General features: G+C 40.4%; 2 protein-coding genes across 6 annotated transcripts in view; both read right to left on the bottom strand.

The window, feature by feature from the left end:
* Nucleotides 1–27109, bottom strand: part of EEF1B2 (eukaryotic translation elongation factor 1 beta 2) — a 954602-nt gene that overhangs the window by 664054 nt on the left and 263439 nt on the right. The window lies entirely within an intron of this gene.
* PARD3B (par-3 family cell polarity regulator beta) overlaps nt 1–27109 on the bottom strand; it is a 1099140-nt gene that overhangs the window by 120584 nt on the left and 951447 nt on the right. For all 4 annotated transcript variants that reach the window (XR_007718129.1, XM_050750804.1, XM_050750806.1 and 1 more), the window contains one exon: nt 5704–5839. Coding sequence is in view for 3 of the 4 variants with exons in the window: in XM_050750804.1 (XP_050606761.1) it covers nt 5704–5839 (136 nt within the window). In the remaining variant the exon portion in view is untranslated. The remainder of the gene's footprint in view (nt 1–5703; nt 5840–27109) is intronic.

A 27109-nucleotide genomic window follows, 5' to 3' on the forward strand; every position in this document is an offset into this window, starting at 1 on the left:
CTATAATCTACTTGAGTCAATCCCCTGTGCCAGAGAGATATAGCACAATTTTTGTTTGTTTGTTTTTGTTTTTTTTTGAGACGGAGTCTCGCTCTGTCACCAGGCTGGAGTGCAGTGGCATGATCTTGGCTTGCTGCGACTTCCGCCTCCTGGGTTCAAGTGATTCTTCTGCCTCAGCCTCCCAAGTAACTAGGACTACAGGTGTGCACCACCACACCCAGCTAATTTTTGTATTTTTAGTACAGACTGGGTTTCACCATGTTGGCCAGGCTGGTCTCAATCTTTTGACCTCATGATCTGCCCGCCTTGGCCTCCCAAAGTGCTGGGGTTACAGGCTTAAGCCACCATGCCTGGCAAGCACCATGTTTTTAATGACAATGGCAACAGGTATATCGTGCTAGTTTAAGATGCTTTAACTCCCACTTTTTTTTCTATATATAAACAAATGTACTCCCTTCCCAACCATGTGTCTACAAACCTCTTTTATAAATAAACTTTCTTCTAATTTAGCCAAAGAATTTTTTTTTTTTTTTAAAAAGGTTGGGTGGTTGACAAACCTGACAAAAACAAGAAATGGGGAAAGGATTCCCTATTTAATAAATGGTGCTGGGAAAATTGGCTAGCCATAAGTAGAAAGCTGAAACTGGATCCTTTCCTTACTCCTTATATGAAAATTAATTCAAGATGGATTAGAGACTTAAATATTAGACCTAAAACCATAAAAACCCTAGAAGAAAACCTAGGTAATACCATTCAGGACATAGGCATGGGCAAGCACTTCATGTCTAAAACACCAAAAGCAATGGCAACAAAAGCCAAAATTGACAAATGGGATCTAATTAAACTAAAGAGCCTCTGCACAGTGAAAGAAACTACCATCAGAGTGAACAGGCAACCTACAGAATGGGAGAAAATTTTTGCAATCTACTCATCTGACAAAGGGCTAATATCCAGAACCTACAAAGAACTCAAACAAATTTACAAGAAAAAAACAAACAACCCCAACAAAAAGTGGGCAAAGGATATGAACACACACTTCTCAAAAGAAGACATTCATACAGCCAACAGACACATGAAAAAATGCTCATCATCACTCACCATCAGAGAAATGCAAATCAAAACCACAATGAGATATCATCTCACACCAGTTAGAATGGCAATCATTAAAAAATCAGGAAACAACAGGTGCTGGAGAGGATGTGGAGAAATAGGAACACTTTTACACTGTTGGTGGGACTGTAAACTAGTTCAACCACTGTGGAAAACAGTGTGGCAATTCCTCAAGGATCTAGAACTAGAAATACCATTTGACCCAGCCATCCCATTACTGGGGATATACCCAAAGGATTATAAGTCATGCTGCTATAAAGACACATGCACACGTATGTTTATTGCGGCACTATTCACAATAGCAAAGACTTGGAATCAACCCAAATGTCCATCAGTGACAGACTGGATTAAGAAAATGTGGCACATATACACCATGGACTACTATGCAGCCATAAAAAAAGGATGAGTTTGTGTCCTTTGTAGGGACACGGATGCAGCTGGAAACCATCATTCTCAGCAAACTATCGCAAGAACAGAAAACCAAATACCACATGTTCTCACTCATAGGTGGGAACTGAACAATGAGAACACTTGAACACAGGAAGGGGAACATCACACACCGGGTCCTACTGTGGGGAGGGGGGAGGAGGGAGGGATAGCATTAGGAGATATACTTAATGTAAATGATGAGTTAATGGGTGCAGCACACCAACATGGTTTATGTATACATATGTAACAAACCTGCACGTTGTGCACATGTACCCTAGAACTTAAAGTATAAAAAAAAAAAAAAAAAGGTTGGGTGGGGGGATAATGATACTGCTATTCAGCTCTTGAAAAAGACAACAATAAAGGCACTAATATTTTTAGAAAACTTCAGAGGCATCTCATTGCTAGAATTATTTACAGGATATTCATGCTGCTGTTAAATAAGCAGAGCAGCTTTATCCGCTAAGAAAAAAGCAGCCCGTTGTCAGAAGACTATCTTAAGTTTTATAAAAAATAAAATACCAGCAGATAACAGGTATTATGTTTTCTTCTGGCAAATATTAACACTTCACAGCTAGTATATCTTGCTTACTTAATTGGGCCTATAAAAACTCACCAGACTGTTTCACTTGCAGCCACTGAAATTTTTTCAACTTGTTCTTTACAGCTTTTCAGAGTAAGATGGGAAACCAGTTACAAAACAGAGCAGTTGAAAAGATTTTAAGGTCTCAAGTTCATATTTACAAACCTTACAGTCTGTGTGTATTCATTTATTTTAAAACAAAGTGAATACGTCAGGAGATCTTTTGGAAAAGGGAAAAAAAAATCCAACAAATTTGAGAATAAAAGAAGAAAGTATGTCAGCTGAGACAATTCCCAAAATGTCCCTATAGTTTTCCCAGCACTCTGTCTCCAACTATGCACCTCCAACAGAATTAACTACTCTCTCTTAGTACATATAGAAGCTAATACTTCTCTATACTATAGCATTTATCACATAAATTATTGTTCTATTTTGTTTGGGCTTAGATCTATTCCTGGCTAGATCCAGAGTTTCTCCAAGGTAGAAGTAATGTCGTATTCTTATTACCAGCACCTGGTCTACACTAAGATTTAGCAAATATTTGTTAAAATGTAATAGGAGTCAGGGGAGAGGAGAGACAGGAGGAGAGAAGGGAGAGGGGAGGGGAAAGGGGAGAGGGGAGGAGAGAGGGGAGAGGGGAGGGGATAACGGAGAAGGAAGAGGGGAGAGAAGACAGGTATGAAAGCAAGTGAGAACCCAAGGGAGGAGTAAGAGAAATCTTAGACTCCAGGCCACTGGGCAGGTGCAATACTGGTAGAGAACTACATACAATTTGGTCTGCGAAGATCTAGAAAGCCCAGGGCCAGCCAAAGAAAAAGTATTAGTCATATATATTTACATATATATTTAAAAATATTCATAGACCCTAATAAACTTTCAACGGATTATTCTCATTATTTTGGCCTTGAAGACTTTTGTGAGCATACTTTCATTCTTGCTGGCCTATTTTTAAATGAGTTTACAAGTAGTTGTTAGGTAACTTATCTTTGTAATTTCCTTCTCGATAGTTCAGAAGTTCCCCAGTACAGAATGACTCCAGAAAACACTCAGCAGGCCTCTCAACCAGAGGCTCTGGACTTGGGGAAGTTCTAAGTTCATAACAATATTTCTGATGATGCTGGTCCACACAGTGGTTTTGTTAGAGAAGTTGGACTGCTTTAGTGTTTCCTCAAGGGATTGAAGTCAATGTCCTATTTTTAGAACTGTGGATCAGAATCCTTGATGACAACCTGACGCATCCCTTGGGGGTCTCTCCTGGCCCCAGTTCTTCCCCTTCGTGTGACTGTGGTCTGATTTTAGCAAGTGCCCTGGTGGTGATGCTGAAGACCTGCCTTTCTAGGAACCACAATCTCATAAAAGCTGCTTTGTTGGGTCTGGCCGCCTGACAGGAATGAAATGTTAACTTTCTAAACTTGCTTTCCTAGATCTCTCCAAAAGTGGCAAGACAACAGTATAATTTCTCAGGCCTACGCTGAACAAAAGACACTAGTGTTTTTCCTTGGCGTGGGGAGAGGAGAGGAAAGGATGCTGAGATTCTAATCCCTGGCTTGGAGTATCTCAGGCAGTAACAAAGAACACTCATCTTTTATGGCAGTGCATTTCCCAAGCATCCCTTTGGGAAGCCTCAGACCCCAATTGTCTGGGAACCATAAAATCAGTCACTTTTGGCAGAGCTCAACACACCGGAGCATGGGAAACACAAATTAAACTAGAGATACTTCTTTACTCACTAGATGGTCTGGTTACACGTTTACTTGGCGTAAAAATAGAATCACTAAAAAAGGGAGCACCCAAGGGTACAGTTATCTAGCTCAGGTTTGGTGAGGGTCAGAGGAAACTTCAAGTCTCATGAAAGTTAAGCACCTTCATCCTTTCAGCTTGATGTAAGGAAATCATATAAAATAAGGTCAAAACAACCAGGACTACTTTGTCTAAAATTATTTGTCTTATTTTGCTCATAGGAATTCACAGTGGTTTTGAGATAGAGCACTTTTCAATGCACTGGACATGGTGTTCTGTTTTGGGTACAGTGGAAATGACTTTCCTTTATTTTACTGCTTGTTTGGCTTATCGAGGGAGCTGAGCCTTACCTAACAAGTAGCTCACGTCTCTTGTCAGAGGCAGTAAATCGATCTTGATCAAGTTTGAAACTGAATTGTTATCTAATCTGTTATTCTGTGGAAATCTTTCTCTTCTGCTACAGAGAAGCTAACAGACAAGTTTTCCCATCACTCTGGGTGTCACTCTGTTTAATCCTAACATCTGTAATACAACCAATAAATAGCTGTTTGTTCTGATCCATAGTCTCTCAGACTGCCTCTCTCCCAAGAGGCTGAAGCCACTTGGCTTGAGATCGCCCATCTGCACTGTGCGCTTCTGATTAGTGTTTTGAAACTCCATTATACACGTGCAATCTTCTGGGCTGAGGAGTTTCGGTTGCTCTGCCCAACAGTGGTGGATCCTGACACTGATTTTCACATCCTAGTGTAGAGATGCACGCATGACAGGCCCCCCACACAGATATAAGAACTAGAGGGAATCAGCTCAGTCGTCAGTCTCTATTCTCCCCACCCTGACCTTATGAGCATAAACATGAGTGTGAAACTCAGGAAAGGAAACCTGCCTTAATAGGTTTGCCTTTCCAAGGAGCCGGTGTCTTTCATGGGCACCAGGGATAACAGAGTCCCCTACCTGGTTCTCAGAGCAGCACTATAAGGTGTAGTACAAGGCAGAAAGCATTAGAGGGTGAGTGAGAACTGAACCCCAGCAAGGACACTGCTATTACCATGTTCAGCTCTGCTCTGATAATAATGCCAGTAACAAGAACTAACAATTACTGAGCCCAGCTCTATGTCAGGCACTGTTCTATGTATCTGACGAGCACATTTCATGCAATTCTAAGCACCCTCTTCCTGGGCATTTTTGTGGATGCTCAAGAGTTAAGTGCATTGTGTAGGCACAGACTTGCTTCTTAAAAATAACAAGAGAGGGAATCGTGCCACCCTGAAAAAACCCAGTGAGTTTTTCTTCAGTGGTCACTATATTCTTTTCTGTTCCCCGAATGTCAAAGGATTTAGCAAAAAGAATCCTCTAATACAAAAACTGCCCTTATTGCAAAACAAATCCATCCTAGCATGCCGGTAAGATCAGCAGAATGTGAAGTCCTCAGATCCAATAAACAAACAACTGACATGTCTGACAATAACCCTTTTGAAATTTACTTCTAATCACCATCTTCCAAAGGAGAGATGGCTTGTGTTGCAAGAATCAAAGCTCAGTAGATGGTGACCAAGATCCCTTGTCCTCTTTAAAGTAGCTAACTTATGCCTCCCCCAAATCAGTTGGCATATAACAGGAAGTATGACAGCAATCAGAATGAACTACTGCACATTCACGGGGTTTGATTTCCATAAACAGTTTCTGAGGGAGAATACGCCTGTGGTTTGGGTAATGTTCCTATCTATGAAGCCCAAGAAACCTAAATATAATCGATATGTACAGAACAGTCTTGACCGTGTTCTTCTGCTCTAAACATTCTTAGAAAAGATGAATTCAGTGATTGAAATCACGCATAAGCTTACCCAGAGAAGGTCATAATCAGACGGCCTTGCTCTTCCTTCGCTGTCTTCATATAAAGGGAAACCTTCCCTCCGAGCCTGATAATACTCTTTCCGCAACTTCTGGATTCGGTCAGTGCTTCCACCTGTGGGACGGCCACTACAGGATACAGAGAAATAATCAGAGTCACACAGTGTACATCATCCTTGAAGTCACTTTTGGATCTTCTTGTTAAAGGAGTTGACATCCAAATTTGGAAGATTCAATAATGTAATTCAAATATGCCAGGAAAATGGTGAAATCAGTTATAAATGTGAACAAAAAGTGGTCTTTACATGCCTACCTTTAGTTCCAAGGGTCAAATGTCTGACTTGGGATTAACAAATGCCTTTTGAATGAGAAGGTAAGATAGAGTCCTGACCTTTTAGAGCAATTAAAAGACTCACCGCTTTTTTCTTACAATCACACACACAGAGTTTTGTCACATGTTAATGTGGATATCTCATTTTCTCAGTAAGTGTTGCTGATTTGGGATAAAGCTCCAGTTGTTTGACCTGAAGGCTGGATATGAGACAGGGTTGGCATATGCCAGCATTCATTTCCCTGAGGCTCATGAATTGTGGGAGTCGGGGGTGGGGATGGGATACATGTCAATATCTGGGTACAGTTAGGGTATGTGTAAAAAAGGTAATAGTAAACAAACAAACAACAAACAGTAAAAAAGTGTTTTTTAAAAAAAGGTGGGGGAAGTTGGTGTAGAGTAGAATGTGCTTATCCAAGGTTCTTCTCTCTGTACTTTAGCCAGTACTTCCTCTTAGGAATTATAGCTTTTCCAGTAACTCATCTGCCCAACCCCAAACTGCTCGGCTAGCAGTTCCCTTGGAGCTTAGATTAGGTTATTGTGGTTATTTTAGTGGAACCAATATCACATGATATTATACAGGGCCAGGGAGCAAAAGAATGACAGGCAGATCTGAACAGTCATTCCACTTATTTGGTTCATTTGAGGCATAACTGAGTGCCCCACTGCACCAGACCTCACATTAAAATCTGGGAACGGAAAAAGGAACACTTCACAGTCCTTACCTGCAAAAACAAATAGTCTGGGAGGTAGGGGACAGAGAGGGATACAGAAGACTATAGTCCATTAGGACTGGTGCTCTTACAGAGATTTGCACTGGGGTCATGGGAATGCAGAGTGCTTAAACTTTGACAAGGTGAGAGCGGGGCCATTGAAGAAAATCACAGAAGGCTCCATGGAGGAGGTGTCACTTCAGCTGAGCCTTGAAGGACACAAAGGTGCTCAACAGCTAGACAAGTGAGATGAGGATACTCCAGGTAGAGGGGAGGCAGTGAGTGCAAAGTAAAGCGATGAGAAAGCATCTTGCTTTAGAGACATGCAAGTTGATCAGTTTGGATAAGCAGTGGTCCTTAACTTCTTTTGTCTTGCCTTACACACATACCAGGTGTATGGCGCATGTTCCCTTTCTGCTCTCATTTACAAAGCAAATTTGAATAAAAGTGAGTTCTGGTGACTTTGGTTTAACTTTTTTTTCTTTTTTTTTTTTAGTCAGAGTCTCACTCTGTCACCCAGGCTAGAGTGCAGTGGCTTGATCTCAGCTCACTGCAACCTCTGCCTCCTGGATTCAAGCGATTCTCCTGTCTCAGCATCCAAAATAGCTGGGATTACAGGCACCTGCCACCACGCCCGGCAAACTCTTTGTGTGTGTGTGTATGTGTATTTTTAGTAGAGATGAGGCTTCACCATGTTGGCCAGGCTGGTCTAGTACTCCTGACCTCAAGTGATCTGCTTGACTCGGCCTCCCAAAGTGCTAGGATTACAGGCATGAGCCATCACACCCGGCCATAGCTTAGGGGTATTTTGAATTTACTCTAATAATGACAGAAGCATATCACTTACAAATTTTGGTACTTTAACTCAATTGTAACATCATGACACGTTTCACGGGTATGTGAGAATTGCGACTGTAGCATTTAGGGAATAATACAGGAAAAAATCCAGAAAGTCATGAACTAAGTGCAAAACATGCTGTATCTTTTCCCTTGTGTCAATATTTTAAAGAAATATAGGAGGGTCAAGAAAAAGAGGGACACATGAGGCCTGGAAAGGTAGGTAGAACCCCAGTGTGAAGAGTTTTGCATGTCAAAAAGATCCCTAAATATTACAGTTGGGTTCTAAGTTTAAATGAGATATCCGATAATATGAGGTATCTAAAAGCAACAGAAGGAGGTCATCTATTTAAAAAAAATATTTTAGAACTATGCTTGTAAATTATATTAATAAAAAGTGGTGAGTAAACACCTTTTGCAGGAAGAGCACTGTTCTCAAACTAGATGGTAAGTTAATTGCAAACTGGATGAGGTACTTCTGCCTTGTGGCTGCTCCCTGACAGTTTGCACAGGGTTCTGGGCTTCCTGGGTGCTCTACAGACACTCAGCAGCTGATGCCTTTAGTTCAAAACAGACAAACCCTTGGGAATCACGTACCTTTCTTTTTTTTCAATATGTATGTTAAAACTCTCATAATAGTTCTAATTCTCTTTCTTTACTATACTTAAAAATAGTTTTCTTTGAGCACTTAAAAAATATAGTAAGAACAAATTAAAAGTCTTGATAAGTTTTTCTGAACCATGGGAAGGCAGGAAAAGCAGCACAGTCTATTTTGAACAGCTTCCCTAGCTCTTGAGTAATACGAGATGACCATGGTGTCTGTATCCAATGCACAGGCTTCTGTCGATTACGGAAATTCATGAGCTGCGTTCAAACTCACCAGATGAGTTCAATCAACGTGGTGCAAACATCGCATACATAATCTATTAGTTTACCCCAAAGAAACTGAAGCCTTGAATTCAAGTAGAATGAAGTCATCAGTAATAAAGAAAAAAAAAAAAAACTGATAAAGCACTGTTTTTTAAAAACACACTTTTCTTCCATTTGTGGTGGAAAAAAATTTTACTGAAACTGTAAACTATTCTTCCATATGCCTATAAACACATAAATTTAAAAATATGGGTTTGATCAGATTGCTGTTCTCAAATAAGGGAATGGGGCAGGAATACAAAATCAGTTGTTCAGGATTCAGAAAGTCCCCTGTGGCTGACAGGACACGACTATTTACCCAGAAAAGAAATCTGGCCCAAGAGAAAAAACAGGAAAACAGCGCAGAAAGTCATGGACCATCTAAGTGCAAAATATGCTGTATCTTCTCCCTTGTGTGAATATTTTTTTAAAATATGGAACACTGTGCAAACCTTTTGTGATAACCTGGGACTACGTCTCAATATCATCTCTGCTTTTTTCCTCTCAACCCTCATTCTACTTTTAGAAATGGTATCAGACTTTTCCCAAATACGTATTTCAGGTGGTAAGATTAGGGATAGCAAATGCCAATTTCTGATTTGTAGCTCTTCTCAGCAGATAGTACACATACGCTTACCATCAAATTAATAAAAATAATATATACCACTATTATAACCAAAGCAATTAATTGACTCTATGTTGCACTGAAGATGTAGAAACTTAGCAATTTTTAGAGGGACATACAAACACCTTTGTGAAAGCGGCAATCATCATAATAGTTATAATTTATAGAACACTTATATAGCAAATATATCTATATATACTTTTACTTACTCCACTCTCTGTCCACAGCAGACATCACGAATCAATTACAGCATTCTTTCCCAATGCTGTAATTGGGAAAGAATTCTCAGAATTCTTTTAGCCTAGAACTTCAGAAAGCCACTACTAATCTATAGGAATTGGTACATGAGTTTATTTACAATTCCTGTGTAACAGGTGGTATCAATATCTCAAGACCTCAAAAAATATTGATGGATTTATTATTCTGCTCAATAAAGATGAAGAATATGAAGCTCCTAGCAAACAGACGATTAACAAGTGTTGTCTGACTTCAAAGACTGCTCTTCCACTATGGCTTAGTGTCTTCCAACCTACTTCCCTTCCTTCATCTATGTTTTAGAGACTGGGTCCTCTAGCAAGATACTGAACAAGAATGGAAGTGAAGGCTAGCCTACAGGATTTACTTTCGGAGGATTCCCATTTTCCTTCCCTATTTACATGTCATTTGTTCTATATTCCTTGTTTATGGAATTTAGCAGTACAGATTCTAGAAATAGCTTCAGAAGTGACATCAGATCATGATGTAACTCAAATACTATTGAAACCATGTAAACCTAGTAAAAGTGTCAATAACCTCATCTCCACATTGTTAGTTTAAAAATTAGGCTTTCCGTATTATTTATTCACTAAATGAAGTAAAGCCCTGGCCATCCTTACAAAAAGTTTCTATTACAGCTGTATCCCTATATAGGTGATCAATGACAATCTTACACTTTTGATGTGCTGGAATTTTATGTTAAATTAATTCAAGCAGTATAACAACACGATGTATATTGTAATGATTTTAAAAATAAATTATATTGCTTATGCCTTTAAAGGCAGATATATCATTAAACAGGCCCTTCTTATAACACTTTAGAGCTGGACAGAACTTAAAGTTGTAATGGATTTCAGAAACCATGTCATTTTCTTCATAGCCACCTACAGCAACAAATTCCCACATGTCATAAACATCACACTAAGGCATTTGGAATCTAGCCTTATTCTTCCCAGTTTAAAATGACCTCAACTATAGTACTTTTTAAAATGAGTGTTCATCTGTGCATGCCTTCATCTCCTCCCATGACTGCTGCAGGCTAAAAAAAATTAACATTTATCGAGCTCCTGTGATGTTCTAAAGACAATATTTGTGCTTTATATACCTCACCTCATTTAAGCCTCAGTCAAATCTGTGAAGATGACATTGTTGTTGACATTTTACACACGAGCACACTGAGGCTCAGAGACGTTAAGTAACACAATTGGTGAATGGTGGGCCAGGAGATTTGTGTGACTCCCAACCAGTGCTATTTCTACTATATCATGTTGCCTCGCAAGGAAGGCATTAAAATGCAGCAGGCATTTTGTGGCTGCAGTTCACAGGCATTTCAAGGCAGAGGGAATTTAGCAGAGCACATTTATAGCTGTACCTTTTGATATTCTTTTATTTGCACAGCTCTTTGCAATAAAAATAGAAATAGAAGTAACCAAAGTAATAGAAATACATGCAATGAAGTCCGTATTCATTAAAAAATGATTTTGGAGCCACTGCAGGCTGAGATTTCTGGGCGATTAATATTATATCGCTAACAGGCTTATGTAGAGAGCTGGTATAAAACTGAATGGGGTGCAAAAGAGAATCAACATATGACAAAGATCCTACATGAAAGACGCACTCTGGATCAGGACCAGGACTGAGAGGCAGACAGAACTGCTGGGGAAGTTCACCACTCACTGAATGAGAAGGAGGTGGTCACTACCACCAAACCGTGGCCGCTGTGGGACTTGTGAATTATCTGTGATTACACATGTATAAGTGGGTATCTACATAAATACATGCATCCTAACCAGGACTCAGTTGTATATAGCTGATTTCAAACAGCTATTTTTGTTTTCGTGTTGTTTTCACATAGCCTCAAGATGTAGCTCTTCATTTTGAAGGAGAGGTGTTGGCCTTTGGTGAGCACCGCCCTTATTTGTGGGTACCAGCCTGGTGTCCAGATCTGATGATGCAGTTAAGAAATGGTCTTTATAAGGTCGGGTGAGGTGCCTTATGCCTGTAATCCCAGCACTTGGGAGGCTGAGGTGGGCGGATCACCTGAGGTCAGGAGTTCAAGGCTAGCCTGGTCAACATGGCGAAAACCCATCTCTACTAAAAATACAAAAAAAATTAGCTGGTTTGGTGGCATGCATCTGTAATTTCAGTTAGTAGGGAGGCTGAGGCAGGAGAATCACTTGAACTCAGGAAGTGGAGGTTGCCGTGAGCTGAGATCATGCCACTGCACTCCAGCCTGGGCAACAGAGCAAGACTCTGTCTCCAAAAAAAAAAAAAAAAAAAAAAAAAAAAAAAAAAAAAAAAGAAAAGAAATGGCTTTTATAGCCTGGAACTTTAACAGAAGTATTCCTATCTGGAGGTGATAATCCCTACGAATTCTCTGAATAAAACCCTTTAAATTGGATGTATGCGTGTCAACAACAGTCAAGTGGGATAGAGAGAGTTTTTGAGTTTAGTGTTTGATAGATTCTTTAATTTTTTTTATGAAGTTACTGTAAAACGTTATTTTGATGCTTACTTTAAGATTGTTAATTATATAAATATGGTGTTAATTTTTGTATACTTACAAAAGGGTGGAATTTCAATGGTTTTCTCAAAAAGGGTTTAAAGACATGGAATAAAGAAAAACACCTTGGTGCCCTTTAAGAACGCCAAGATACTATTATTTTCCTGACTTCTTCCCCGGGGGGAGGGTTGTTTGTTTTTGTCTTTTGGCATGTAAGAGGCTAAAAATCATCCTAGCTTTATTTTTAAACTTAAAATTTAACAGTACCATAGTTCTGCCTTAGAAAACAGGGCAGTTTTTTTTTTCCCCCATAGTGGGAACCGAGCTTCTAAAACACCTGAGATTCTATGGCATTCGCACTCTCAATAACATAACTATCATAAAATCTAATGGGCTATATGCACTCTTATTTTGCTAATTTTCCTCAAATCCCAAGAAAAGATTCTGGAAGAGAATATTCAGCTGAAGACAGATAGTCATGGACACAAGTATTATTTATTTTCAGTTGGCGATAAAGATTTCTGTCAAATAAAATTTTGAGAGACTCTCATACATGCACTTAGGATTCTTAATTGAAGAGCATTTAAGATTTAAAGAAACTATACCCCCAATACCACTTACACTCATACTCTCCAGATTTAACATCCCATAATGAAAATACATTTATATAGTGTGCCCATATATACTAATTTAATAATAAATAATTGTTTTTTAATTCCATAGCATTCTTCAAATGATATTTTAGTTTAGAGCAGCTATGAAAATTATCCAGTGTAAATATCCAGGTAAAGTTATGATTGTGTAAATCCTCTATTTTTCCCACTGTTCCCATTTCTTATAAAGAATCTCTATTTTTTCAAAGGTGCATTGACAAATAGGATTTTTCACTGTCTAGTCTGGTGAAATTTTAGGACTGATAGCTGACTATCCATGGACAACTTTGGGCATACTTCTTTCTAATTTATCGCCAAATTTACTGTCACTATTAAAGAAGGTAGCCCCCATTTCAAATTATTTTTGCCAAAAATTCCCCCCCAAATAATAAGAATATGTCTTTGCTTATATGGACATTTAATTTCCACCAGATTTAAGTTATCTTGTTGATGAAAACAATTACTCTAAATTAAGGGCTCTTGTTTACTATAATTGCCTATAATATTCTATATTAAGAATAATGAATTTAGAGAAAGGGTGAATAATATTAAACAGACAACACAAACTTTCCAAATGTAAAATCTGCTTTTATTTCTAAGGGCTTCTTTTGTCAATTATCTCTGACATTATACCTCTTCTTAGTAGGTGAGGAAACAATGCTTCAGCATCTTAAGAGAGTATTTAATGTCACATAAAACGGTAGCAGAATCTGATGAAAAACTATGCTCTACACTAACATAAAACTTTGAAATGTGTGTCTGTGCATGAATTCTCAAGGGTTCAACAAAATTACTCCTTATGTCAGGATCCTGTGGGCAATCTGAGAAACTGGTCCAGAGAGGTTAACATGCAAGTTAGGGTCATAAGGTAGAAGAAAACCTGAAAATCACAATAATACATCAGCTCAGACTATAATCCTGAACTGCGGTCCTCCCCGCAGCCATCCTGATGCTGCCTGTGGCATTCTGACCTGGATGCAACAATCTGACAACCTGGCTTGGCTTACCTAGGCTCCTGACCTCACCATGGCAACCTGAGGCTGACCCTTTGTCTTTCTCAATGTGTTTCCTGCTTTCAGCATCTGCCTCCTTTGAGATCCTTGTCTTGGTATTTCCAATCCCTAGCTTGGTAAACTGACCCTTTGACTCCTACAGCTCGAAGATTTGTCTTGGAAATCTTAACCCTGGGCTGGACCTTGACCTAGTGAATCAAGCCATAGTGGTGAAGCATAAAGAAATAAAGGCCCACTTCCTTTGGCAATTTTGAAATGGTAAGCACTTCCATGCACACCATGAACCACAGCTACCATTTACCACTGAAAGGAATCCATTGATTCACGCAGGCAACTTCCTCTTAGGTGATTGAGTGTTGTGACTGAGAACCATCACCAGATCAATGTCATCTCCTCTTCTGATAAAAGGCATTGCTCTCCCTTTGCTCTTTATTGCTTGGGACAATGCAAGGCTGGCTTCTAATGAGAACATTCTGCTTCTGTATCTCCATTTCTCACAAAGGGAGAAATACCTTAGGAGTGACCCTGACAGTGTTACTCAAAATTCAACAACATGCCAGTTATTATTTATGGCTTCAGTTCACCATAATAAGCCAGTAACAAATAACTGCCTTATTCTAATACTGACAATGACCTCCTGACTGTGTTCAAATTTTAGAAGTCAGTTTTGCCATTAGTCATAAAATACTCATTTGAGTTATTTATATTTTGAATAGTATTCTAATACAGTTCTTACAGTTCTTCCAACACAGTGCAAAATACACACACACACACATATATAGAGACAGAGTCTTACACTGTTGCCCAGGCTGGAGTACAGTGGGGTGATAATAGCTCATTGTAACCTCGATTTCCTGAGCTCAACCTATCCTCCTGTCTCGGCCTCCTAAGGCACTGGGATTATAGGTGTGAGCCACTACAAACCATTGCACCCAGACCCCAGTGCAATATTTTTGAGCCTTAAGTAATTTACACAAATACTGGATACTTCAAAGTTATGTGTAAGTGTATGATACATATTGTCTCAAGGCATTTTGCCAATTTTATTAGCAACACACAGTATGTGGGTGTCACAGAAGAAATTTATCAAGTGTTTAATACAGTAATTTTCGTTTCTTAAAAAAGAAAGATTTTTAAATATAGTTGAAAAGTTCACACTGAATGGCACCAATATTATCTCTTTCTTTCTACTCTACTTCTTTGTAAAACAAGCATACATAGATGCAAAGAAAAATAGATTTAGATTAATTCACAACTGTGCATCCATTGTGTCTTCTGTTAAAAAATGATAAATAAGCAATGTCCTATATTATAATTCATATAGATATAGCTGTTCGAACATGGCTGGAGTATAGTGCTAATGCATCACAGCTGCATTTAATTGACACCCAAATATTTGAGCTTAGACACAAACAGAGGCTTGGGGGCAGAATAGCAATTTAAGTAGTGATAGTGCTTCCAATGGCCATTCCATTTAATGAACATATGTCCCTGAACATGAACTGAGTTGATTTCCTTTGGTCAGTGTCAGTTCCTAGGCACCTTTCCTAATGTAAGTTTTCTGTTGTGCTGAACATCATTTCAGTATTTAAGGATGTATATTACTTGTACAACATGGCCTTCTATATGCAAGCCAAATACTTCAGCTGATGCTCAACCAAGGGAATAGCTGTCTAATGCAGTGCTAAAGAAACAGCAGTGAGTGGGTTTAGCGAGAGATCATAGGCAGTGTTCGATATAGCATCCTCCTAAAGCAGGGGTCACCAACCCCCAGGCCACAAACTGGTACCAGTCCATGGCCTGTTAGAAACCAGTGAGCTTACACAGGTGAGCATTACTGCCTGAGCTCTGCCTCCTGTCAGATCAGTGGTTGCATTAGATTCTCATAGGAGCATTAACCCTGTGGTGAACTGTGCATGCAAGAGATGTAGCTTGCATGGTCCTTATGAGAATCTAGTGCCCGGCCCCGTGTTCCCCAACCCCCGACACTGCCCACCCAGTGGAAAAATTGTCTTCCAGGAAACCAGTCCCTGGTGCCAAAAAGGTTGGGGACCACTGTCCTAAAGTGTTTCCCAAGACTAATTTTGTCAATACACAATTTTTGTCTCATGTAATGACTTTAGAAACTAACCTTGTTTAAGACATGACTCTACTTGGAATACTATAGGTTTTCCCAAAGGACTTGATGGTCCAAAACAAAATTAGCAAACTATTGATTAAAAGGTAAATAGAGGAAACCTACAAAACTTGTATTATTTTAATTATTGTTCACCTTCTTGAACTGAACAAAAGACAGTTTAAGGAGAAATAAAATGTTGTTTATATGATACTTGAACAAATTAATGATTACCCCAATACGCACACACTCATGCCTTCTCAAAGAAATTCTTTTTTTTTTTTTTTTTTTTTTTTTTTTTGAGACAGAGTCTCGCTCTGTCGCCCAGGCTGGAGTGCAGTGGCCAGATCTCAGCTCACTGCAAGCTCCACCTCCCGGGTTCACGCCATTCTCCTGCCTCAGCCTCCCGAGTAGCTGGGACTACAGGCGCCCGCCACCTTGCCCGGCTAGTTTTTTGTACTTTTTAGTAGAGACGGGGTTTCACCGTATTAACCAGGATGGTCTCGATCTCCTGACCTCGTGATCCGCCCGTCTCGGCCTCCCAAAGTGCTGGGATTACAGGCTTGAGCCACCGCGCCCGGCCTTCTCAAAGAAATTCTCACCAACAACAACTGCAAGAACTGCAAAGATAAAATTATTATCTTTTAAGCTTAAATCAAACACAGCTTGAGTTTTAAGAATACATATCTGACATTTATATGTGGATTAAACTTTCAGGGTCAATTCTGGGAAAAATAAGCCTTTATGGGCTACAGGCCATGAAACCTTGGGAATTTCCTAGGCCTCCATGAAATTCCTTCTTCCTCAGAGAAAACAACATAGAAGTTCTCTCTTCTCCCAAGAGATCCTGGAATACCATCAAAGGCCACTGATTCCTAACAGCTGGGTACTTAACCTTTCCTTTCAGATAATAAGAAGGTAAGTTTTAATTGACTACACAATTTTAAGGAAAAATAAGGACACTCTAAATAATTTAGTGCATGGACGGTAGCTTGTATTTTTTTCATTTAGAGGATTATATCAGTCAGAAGAGAACAGTCAGGATACTGCATAGTGAAAAGTGAAAAATACAACAAAATGTCAGTAGATTAATATAGCAGTTTCTTACTCACACAACAATGCTTTTGTTTTTCTTTCCTAATGGAGGGTTTTGGAAAAATAATAACTCTACAAAAGAAAAAACCGTTTTAAAAAAAGAGAAAACATTTTTCAATTGAAAGAAGCTAAAGATTGTGATTAGGAGCTCAACCCTCAGTGTTAAGAGTCAAAGTGTTCTAAATATATGTGACAAGTGAACTAGTCCTTACTTTTCTACTGTTAAAGGATATACATTCTCCAAATGCCCAGAAGGGATGCCTGGGTCACATAGGTAAGTGACCATGGGGCCGATCTTAATGATCACGTATGGTGTTAAATCATGCTATCCAATAAACATAGAATACTCAGTATTCTAATATGATTAGCATAAAGCAATTAGGTCTAAGAGGTCCAGGAATTCATGAACATGTTTTGATATCACCTACATTCTTTTCATTCCTTTTACATCCATATCCTATTCTGAGATTTTTAAATAAGGTTATAACAATTAATCCAAATAGATTCTCAACTCATGATATGGTTTGGCTCTGTGTCCCCAACTCAAATCTCATGTTGAATTGTAATCTCCAATGCTGGAGGTGGGGCCTGGTGGGAGGTTACTGGATCATGGGGGTGGATCCTTTGTGAATGGTTTAGCACCATCCCCTTGGTGCTGTTCTTGTGACAGTGATTGAGTTATCATGAGATCCGGTTGTTTAAAAGTGTGTAGCACCTTTCCTCCCCCACCTTTACCCGCCCAACCCACTCTTTTCCTCCTGCTCCAGACACATAAGATGTGTCTGCTTCCCCTTTGCCTTCCCCCATAAGTAAAAGCTCCTTGAGGCCTCCCCAGAGGCAGATGCTGCCGTGTTTCCTGTACAGCCCATGGAACCATGAGCCAACTCGACCTCTTCTCTTTATACATTACCTAGCCTCAGGTATTTCTTCATATCAATGCTAGAATGGATTGATACAAATTGCATCAAAAGTTAGCATCTACTTAGCTCCCAAAGGGCATTAAATCCAAGAATATCCCACAGCTCTCATTAGCCTGGATGGAAAATGAGCTCTGTTAACCCTGGGCCTCATGACCTTCCAACATTAGGGGTGTACAGAATAGCAGACAGCTGACATTACCATCTCCTATGGATCATTTCAGTTGTTTTTCAAAGATGTTCAGATTCTTACAAATCCTTGCTAGGAGAATGCTGGCTTGCTCTTCAAAACAGAATGGAAAATAATAAACTGGTAGCAGACCTAAATCTTCAACTGCTTTTAAAAGCTCTCCAATAACCCTCTGAAAAATTTCTCATGTGTACATTTATTTAAGCTTTATTTATTCATAAATATTGCTGTGGCCTTAGGGATGCAAAGGTGATTAAGACCCTGACTTGACCCTCAGGGATTTCACAGTCTAGTGGGGGAGACAGAGATATAAATAAATAATGACAGTGCAATGTGGCAATTATTAAGAGGAAGTATCATGAAGTATAATGAACTCCCGCAGTAGCTCAGAGCAGAGGGTGTTAACCCTGCTTGGGGAGGTCAGGAAAGGCCTCTTAGAGAAGCGGGGACAAGGATAAGGAGAGGGTGGCTGGGGATGCCAGCTAGAAGGAACACCACTTGGAAAGGGGTGGCCATATGAAAGGGCGTTGCAGAAGTATGGAGAATGTATGGAGAAACTGAGAAATTCAGCCAGTAAGACCTGAACAGCCCCATCTGCCAATCTTTCTAAAGGGGATGATACAGACCCATTGAAGGATTTCAAGTAGGGACAGTACCACCATCCTCAGAGTTCTGCTTCATATCAAGAGAACTGTGGGAGACCTTAGCGCTCTGTAACCCCATATACCACAACCTATGGAAGGAACCAGCTGCCCTCTCTGAGCTTTTCTTGTACTTAGATTTGATGATTTCTCCTGTGTGCATACAGTGCATGCTAAATGGTTAACCAAATCATTGGCAAAAGTTCTGTATTTCCATCTCCCTACTTGTTGGCTACTGTGCCAGAGGGCTACTGGAGATGGGGGCAAGGGGACACTGAAACTTTCTTTCAGTTTGAAAACTGATAATTTTCTATCACCAGGGCTCTTGTTTGACTAGTAACATTATCTGGTGATGAAGCACGATGCATCAGTAATATAGTGATAAATTTCCCATTAGGAATCTGGGTCTGGCTGCCAAACCAGACAGCAAAAAGTTAAAATGAAACAAAACAAAACAAATGAAACCGACCCATTATGGGTTGACAAAGACTTTTTTTCCCCACTGGCACTTAAAGGGAAAGTAGGCAGAGAATCTTAATTAATAAATAGCCATTGCCCCATTCAGGCGAGGTAATGTCAACGCCTGAGTATCTGCCATGGAGCAATTTGTAGCTGTCTTCTTGATCTGAAAAGTGAATGAGTTGTCGAATATCAAAGAAGAGGGAAAATTAGGCACTCTGCTGCTGACAATTGAACTCTATAAATAACCCACAGTGAAAACGAACAAAAAAAAATGCCCTTCCTCCAGCTTTCAGTAGCCTCTCGTAGCCCCTCGACAGTGTGACAGTTGCTAGTTTTTTTCAATAAACATGATGTCAATTATGCCTTTTATCCATCATGGTGAAGTCATGTGTGGGGAATAATTGAGTATCTTTTTTTCTGGCACTTCACATAACAATGCTTTTCCATTTTATTTATATCATACTGAGGTAAAGCAGCTGTCTGATCTGTAATCTATACGTTCCGTCAACACTATGCTTTCTGATTCCTTGCTTTGTTCCAACAGCTTTATTAGCAACAGTCTTTTAGTCAGCTCTCAATTATCTGCAGAAACAGGAGGTTTGGAAGAGCATGAAAAATAAAAACTACAGATGATTTTGAAAAAAATCTCATTTAAACCCGCAACTTTAGTTTCTTTCCCAACAAGTGTTTCCCCAGAGCTGTAAATAATACCCCAATTAATTGACTCGAGTTTCACATTCTTTTCCTTGCCCAGCCCCTTGTTTGGGAAAGATACTAATGAGAAGCAAAAAGGCCAAAGGCAGGCAGGACTGGAAAAGCAGAGGGGCGACGGAGGCTCACAGGAGGAAAACAGAATTCGGACAGTTGAGAGTTAATGACCCAGGAAACATTTCCCCAGAGGATTTATTGTGTTCCTACAGGAATGTAACTTTTTAGATGAAAAGTACCAGGTATTAGTTTTCCAAATGAATAAACCGAAAGGAAAAAGTTACGCTGAACACAGTTACAGAATTAATGAGTACTCACATATCCACCTAATAAAAGGAGCTTTTGGGTGACTGTCCTTGTTTCCCAAATTCTGCTATTTGCCATGAACTTTTAATATTGTCTGTGGTATTTTTTCCCCCATTTGTAGCATTTAATATTGTCTGTGGTATTTTTCCCCCCATTTGTAGCATTACAGGACTGTGTTCTTAGGAAGTACAGGCGAGGAACACGTGGAATGGCGTTGCGTTATGTTGTACATTCCATATTAAGATGAAAGGAGGTAACATGTTTTATTTGAGATGGTTTCTAACAAATAATCTCTTATCCAAGTGTAAACAAGCCCACTGCCCCCTAGCTAGAAGCTTCCCCTGCTTCCAATTCTACGTAAAATATAAGCCGCAAGGCTTAAATTGAATCACTATGTTATTTCTTTGTATATTTACTTTGGCATTTAAAAAAAAACTGAATACATATTGTATATCTAAGAAAGCATCTAAATTTATAACTTGAAAAAAAGGGAATCATTTCCTCTTCTTCAAAGATGCTTTTTAATACTGTGTCCAAAATATCTAGGGAATTGGAGGGAGAAAAAGCAGAGGGGGGAGGGAGAGTGAGGAAAGAAAAAGAGCTAATGGTCAAAATGCATCCTTATAATAAAATGAGCTGCTTAATGGATACTCACTACAGGAATAACATTAATTCAGTATTAGGACTTTCACTGGAAAAATATGAATGTAATTTATCTTTTTAACTGTCAGCTGCATTTCTAAAGCTCTGAAGTCTGTAGCTTCCAGGGGCCTTTTGTCTTTCTGCCATGGCAGGAATATCTTGGACAGCTGTAAGAGCTTTCTAAGCTATCTTTCTCAAAATCCATTAGCTAATTCAAGGAACCTAATTAGAGCTGCCATTTTGATGGAGCATACTGAACGCTCAGTACGGACTAGCAACACCATCAATGTTTATTAGAAATCACAAAACCCAAAGTGCTCCATTCCCTATGAATATTAATGGGAATACAGCAAACAAAATATTTATTAAAACATATGCTTAATCCCATCAAGGTTTACAGACAGATACTGAAAGGCAGAGAGAGAGGCACGCACTTGAATTTGAAGGCATGTGCCCACGGACACACAATGAACCGAGATTTACACTGAAGCAGCATGTAATCATTATTTGTATGCCCCTCCTACTTGTCTCCCTTGGTTTTGCACCCTGGAATTCAGCAGCTCACAGCTGGGAGGACAGATGTAAGTCCAGAGAAGTCTGAAGAAGGGGGTGGAGGGAGCTTTTTTAAAAAAAAAAAAAAGAAAAAACAAACAGCTGCTGAGTGCCACAAATCCTTGTCAGTGGAGAAATAAACTGTTTCTCTAAAATCAGCCGCATGGTGACGTCAGTATTTTCTACCCTCATTCTAAAAGATGGTGTCACTGAATTAATCCAAGTAGCTCTTATCTAATGTGCCTACCCTGGGAGAGTTTCTACCAGGGAAGAATCCAGTGGTGCCAGAGGCTGGTTTTTATCCTGCTGCTATGCAGATCGGGCCCCCACTGCCCTTGTCAGCACAGGTGTGGATACATGCCCCCACACTGGGGAGGCCCCGAAGATGCTGTTCCTCCTCTCTCTGGAGCAACTAGGGGCCCTTTGTGACGTAACACTGTCCAGTAGCCCCTAACCCCTCCCTTCAAGCTATTGCCTCCTGTCTCTCTCTTTTCCTTCTCCTTTCACTAAACTTTAAAATAAAACAGCCCTCTGCTGTCTACTTTTGTCATCTGCCACCCTTTCTTTTGGGCAGATGACAATCCGGTTTGTATCTTCACCGCTGCTAAAACTGCCCAGAAAAACTCTCCCTAATCTCTGCCGGACTAGACACGGCAGAGCAACCCTCGTGGCAAGTCTCTCTTCTTTGTTGCCTTCCTACTTCTCCAATCTCATTGTCTGTTTCTTTCATTGTCTCTTTCCCTATTCTCTAAAAGGATTCTCTAAACTTTAGAGGCTAAAGGCTCCTTGTGTATATTTTCACTCTTGGGGATACTATTTACTCCCAGCACTTTGATTATCCTATTCCCTCGCATTTCATGTATTTACTTGTCCATCTATTCAACAAATGATCCCTGGAGTGGCTCACCTGGGGCAGCTCCTCAACAGAGCCCGCCTGCATGAGGACACACCTCTCTAGCTGCAACATCTCATGGCAGCTCCAAAAGCCATGCTCACCCTTGCTCCACACTTGAACTTGAAATGAGCCCATGTCTTACACTCAACTTGTCCAGAAAAAACCTTCTCACACTTTCATTAAAATCTTCTTTCCCTCCTATTTTCCGGGCTCCTAATTGTTTCTCCTTGCTCATTAGAGATGGAAACAATGATCAGCATTCAGAGCCCAGGCTCTGGAGCCAGACTGCTTGGGTTCTGGTTCCACCACTTTCCATCTCCCTATCTTAGAGTAGTTATGTAACCTCCTTCTCTCTGAAATAATAAGGATAATGACAGTAAAACCAAGTAGGGTAGTTTTGAGGAGCAAAGTGAGTTTTTATTTAGAGCAATTAGAATAGTGCCTGGTACACAATGACTACTGGACTCTACTATGACATTATTTGATATTATTGTTGGCTTTTCTCCCATGCATCCTACATTCAATTGGTTGTAATGACGAGCCTCTAGCACTGTGTCCCTCCTGCATTCCTTCTTCCACGAGCCTGGTTCAGAGTAACATGGCAGCTAGTCTCTCCGCTCCTGACTCCTTCACTCTAATACATTCCCACATTGGCCTTCCAAAGGTGCACCTCTGCTCATGGAATTCCCTGCAACAATAACCTCTCTGCTCTCTTTCCATTGCCGACACCACCCAGCCGCCTGCTTTCCTTCCACTTGCAGTCCAGTCTCCAGAAGCTCTGATGGTTCCCTAAACTTATCCTCAGTTTCACCCACATCCAGCTCCATGCCTTCGACCACACTGCCTCTTCCATTAGTAATTCTTGCCCCTCCTTTTAGAAACAACATAATCAAGATCATATCAATTGTTCAAAAACATCCACTGCCTTGTCACCACCTTTAGCCTAATTCTCAAACTATTCCCCAGGGTCTACATGGCCCTCCCATCACTGAACTGGCGTGTTCCCCTCTCCACCTCCTTGCTGACCTATTCTTCTCCTGTGCTCACACAGAACTTCTTCTCACTCTCCCCCGTTCCTTGATAGCCTAAGCTTGTCACAGCCCCAGGAGTCTGTCATTGCTGGGTCTTCCACCTAAAACACTCCATCTCCACGTTCTCAAGGCATATTCTCCCTTGTCAGAGGTGCCTCCTCTGGCAGTTTTGTTTTTTTTTGTTTTTGAGATTGAGTCTCGCCCTGTCGCCCAGGCTGGAGTGCAGTGGCGCGATCTCAGCTCACTGCAAGCTCTGCCTCCCAGGTTCATGCCATTCTCCTACCTCAGCCTCCCGAGTAGCTAGGACTACAGGCGCCCACCACCACGCCCGGCTAATTTTTCTGTATTTTTAGCAGAGACGGGGTTTCACCATGCTAGCCAGGATGGTCTCCATCTCCTGACCTCGTGATCCACCCATCTTGGACTCCCAAAATTCTGGGATTACAGGCATGAGCCACTGTGCCCAGCCTGTTCTGGCAGTTTTATCTGTAGATCCTTCAAGACAATCCCTACCTAGTTTGCCTGTTTGTTTCTTTTGTAGCAATGATCACCCCTTGAATGGATCATCTTCATTATCTATCAATTGGCTCACTTCTCTATGTCTGCCTTCCTCCAAAAGAGCAGCCGCATGGTTACGTCAGTTACCAGAAGGTGTTGAGAGCAGGCAGCTACTAGGTCCTGTTCAGGCTGTTCTACCAGTGGCAGGGCCTGCCACACTAACTAAGGAATGACTCTCTACTGTGAAATCCTTCAAGATTCTTACAATCATTTTGCAAATATTTATTGAGCACCCAGTATTCACAATCAACTGTTACAGGTCCTGGGGATATAGGAGGAGTACAAGATACACAAGGTCCTTAATCACATGGGCCTTACGTTTTAGTGGTGGTGAGGGTGGGGATGAAACAATACACAAACCAATGAAGAGAAATATCAAGCTGTGGTCAGTGCCACCAATGACTTAAAATACAATATGATGAGAAGACAGTGACTAGGTGCTACTTTAGATTGAATAGTCAAGGAAATCCTCTTTCTTTTAATCTAAGGTCTGAATTACAAATAGGAACCATACAGAAGAATCTCCATGAAGAGAATTCTAGAGAGAGAAAACAGCTAGAGCCAAAGCCCTAAGAATGGAATGAGTGCAATCAATTACTGCAGGAGAAAGAAAGTGCGTGTCCGGGCGTAGTGGCTCATGCCTGTAATCCCAGTGCTCTGGGAGGCTGAGGTGGGCGGATCACCTGAGGTCAGGAGTTCATGACCAGCCTGGCCAACATGGTGAAACCCCATCTCTATTAAAAAATACAAAAAATTAGCTGGGCATGGTGGAGGGCACCTATAATCCCAGTTACTCAGGAGGCTGAGGTAGGAGAATTGCTTGAACCCGGCAGGCAAAGGTTGCAATGGGCCGAGATTGCACCAGTGCACTCCAGGCTGGGTGACAGAGCAAGACTCCATCTCAAAAAAAAAAAAAAAAAAAAAAAGTGCGCATGGCCGGAGCTTAATGCTCATGGAACAAAGTGGCAAGTGATAAGGTTGAACAGATAGGCAAAACTGAGATCATATGGGCTTCATAGGACCTGGACAGATCTTTGGATTTGACTCTGAGTAAAATGAGTGGACATTAGGAGATTTTAAGCCAGGAAGTAATATGATCTAATTAAAATTTTTAGAATACAACTCTGGCTTTTCTGTGGAAGACAGAACACAAGTTGTTGCAGAAAGGCAAGTGAGAGGTGATGGTAGACTGGCCTAGGTAATGGTCACGAAGCTGGAGAAAAATAGATGAATTCAGGTGCATTTTGTCCTAAGCACAGGCTATTCTATGAATCCTTCCTGGCAGAAAGCAACCTTTTCTACATTGGAATTCCCTTGGTGTTTTGTACTTATATTATGGCTCTTACCTTCCACTTTGTGGCATGGTGATCATTCACAGGTTTTATATATTTTAAGTCTTCGTCTAGTCCCCCAATAGTGGCTAAGTGACAGGAGGAATTTAATCATTCTTGTATCTTCTGTAGAATTTGGCACAGGGCCCTCACCTAGGATGTGTTCAGTAAATGAGTTTTTGTGGGAGGTGATAGTAAGAAGAAAGTGTGCAATGAAGGAGAAGTGGGAAGGAGAAGGGAGGAAATGATGGCGCTATTTAAGTATAGGGAGGCCATGTGCAAGGGCCAAAACCACTCAACAACACCTTCAGTGGCTGCCTGGAGAACGCTTTCTTTTTCCTATTTTTCTTTCCCAGGCACATAAGCTGAACACTACAAATATATCCTTCATGACTTTGTGAGAGTAACTCTGCCATTTACACATATTCCACAGACAGTTCCTTGTTTAAAGAAATGTCTACAAGTTTTTGAAATTCTTTCCACTGTAACATGTTCTCATGGCCTACTGTTTTCAGCCGGCAATCGCTATAACACCTCAGTGCCATCAGCTCCTATAAGAATTGTCTAGCCAAGCAGTAATGTGCCTGGCTTATTAATGCTCATGGAATATATGTGTGCTGAAATGGTGTGATTAGAAAACTTTTCCATGCTTTTTCATACTAAATATAGCATGCACATTTCTAGATGAAACTGTCCGGAAACTGTGAGCACGTCCAAGCTCACACACTTTAAAAAAGGTAGGCTAGCACCATTTGCTGACCTTCAACTTTGAATTAAATTTAGCTCCTCATCCTCATTAGAATCTGGCTGCCAAATAGCACTCTGCTCTGATTAATAAAGTTTTCTAATAAGCATATCACTTTCTAGCACTCTGCCGAGGTAGCTGAAGTCTTGAGCAGGACTAAAGGGAGAACTGCCAAATGCAAATGTTACATTCCACATACGGTAAAATTGAAAACATCTCCTTATTGTTAAATGAAGCCCAACTCTGGGCAAAAGGGAATAGACTATGATGTTAGGAATAAGATATGCTTGCTGCCCAGGAAGTCCATCCAGCAGACAATGTAGTAAGCCATGAAAACCCACTCAATATGATGCTCTAGGTTATTTTAAAATTCAACAACCCACATTTTGAAGTGCTCTCATTAATATTTTCAGGATAAACTGGTTGGACCTAGTAAAGGGGCTTATGGACTAGGGAGGAGAGACCCACAGACAGGTTTTCAGGGTAATAGGGACGCCCCTAGTAACCACCCATTGCCTGCAGGCTGATGCCAGAAATTCAGCCTCAGTTTACTTCAAGGCTTTAATCTCCGTTAAAGTATAGACAGTGCTAGGTATCCATAGACACCATTCATTGCATGTGAATTAATGCTTTGTGGACAAGAGGTAATGCCAGGAGGGAAAGCTACAGATCATGAGGACCTTGATGTCCTGGTGGAAGGTTGGATGAGGTACAATGGGGCTTCCCCAATTAAACCTCTCCTTGCTCTGTGTCCTTCTTCGAGGCTAGCCCTGGGTTGGGATGTTGATGGTACTAAAGACCAATCACCCATCGCCAAAATAAATTTACGAAGTGTCTACTGCATGTAGACTGTTGGCCTTTGTGCCAAGGTTAGTGAAGAAAATTCAGAACCTTCACTAAAGAAACCAGAAAGTTTTCTCCAAGCACATAATTTCCCTTTCTGTCTATTTCACAAACACCCTCACCTTCTTGCAAATGCTCTCATAGTTGGACAATGGTAATTCAGGGCGATAAGCAAGATATTGTTTCTCATACTGTAGGGCTGGCTATATACTGAAATCTTGGGGACAATAAAAATCAAATTCCTTCCTTTTGACTTTCCTAGATACAAGAGCAAAAAAGAGAGGCTAAATCATGTGCTTTTTTTTTTTTTTTCTTTTAACAGAGCAATGGTTCAGCAACAAGGACAGATGTCTGTTTACCTCCAGCATGCTTTTCAGCTGTAACTATTTTATTGCTTTTGTTAAAACCAATGCCTCCAATTTCTTCACAGGGGACATTTAGACATATTCCACAACTGCACACTTCAGGGCAACTGAACATTAAAGGAGAATTTGTACAGTTGAGGTATGACTCAAATTTTGTGGGAGA

The sequence above is a fragment of the Macaca thibetana genome, chromosome 12 (genome assembly GCF_024542745.1).
Source record: "Macaca thibetana thibetana isolate TM-01 chromosome 12, ASM2454274v1, whole genome shotgun sequence".
Classification (NCBI taxonomy): Eukaryota; Metazoa; Chordata; class Mammalia; order Primates; family Cercopithecidae; genus Macaca; species Macaca thibetana.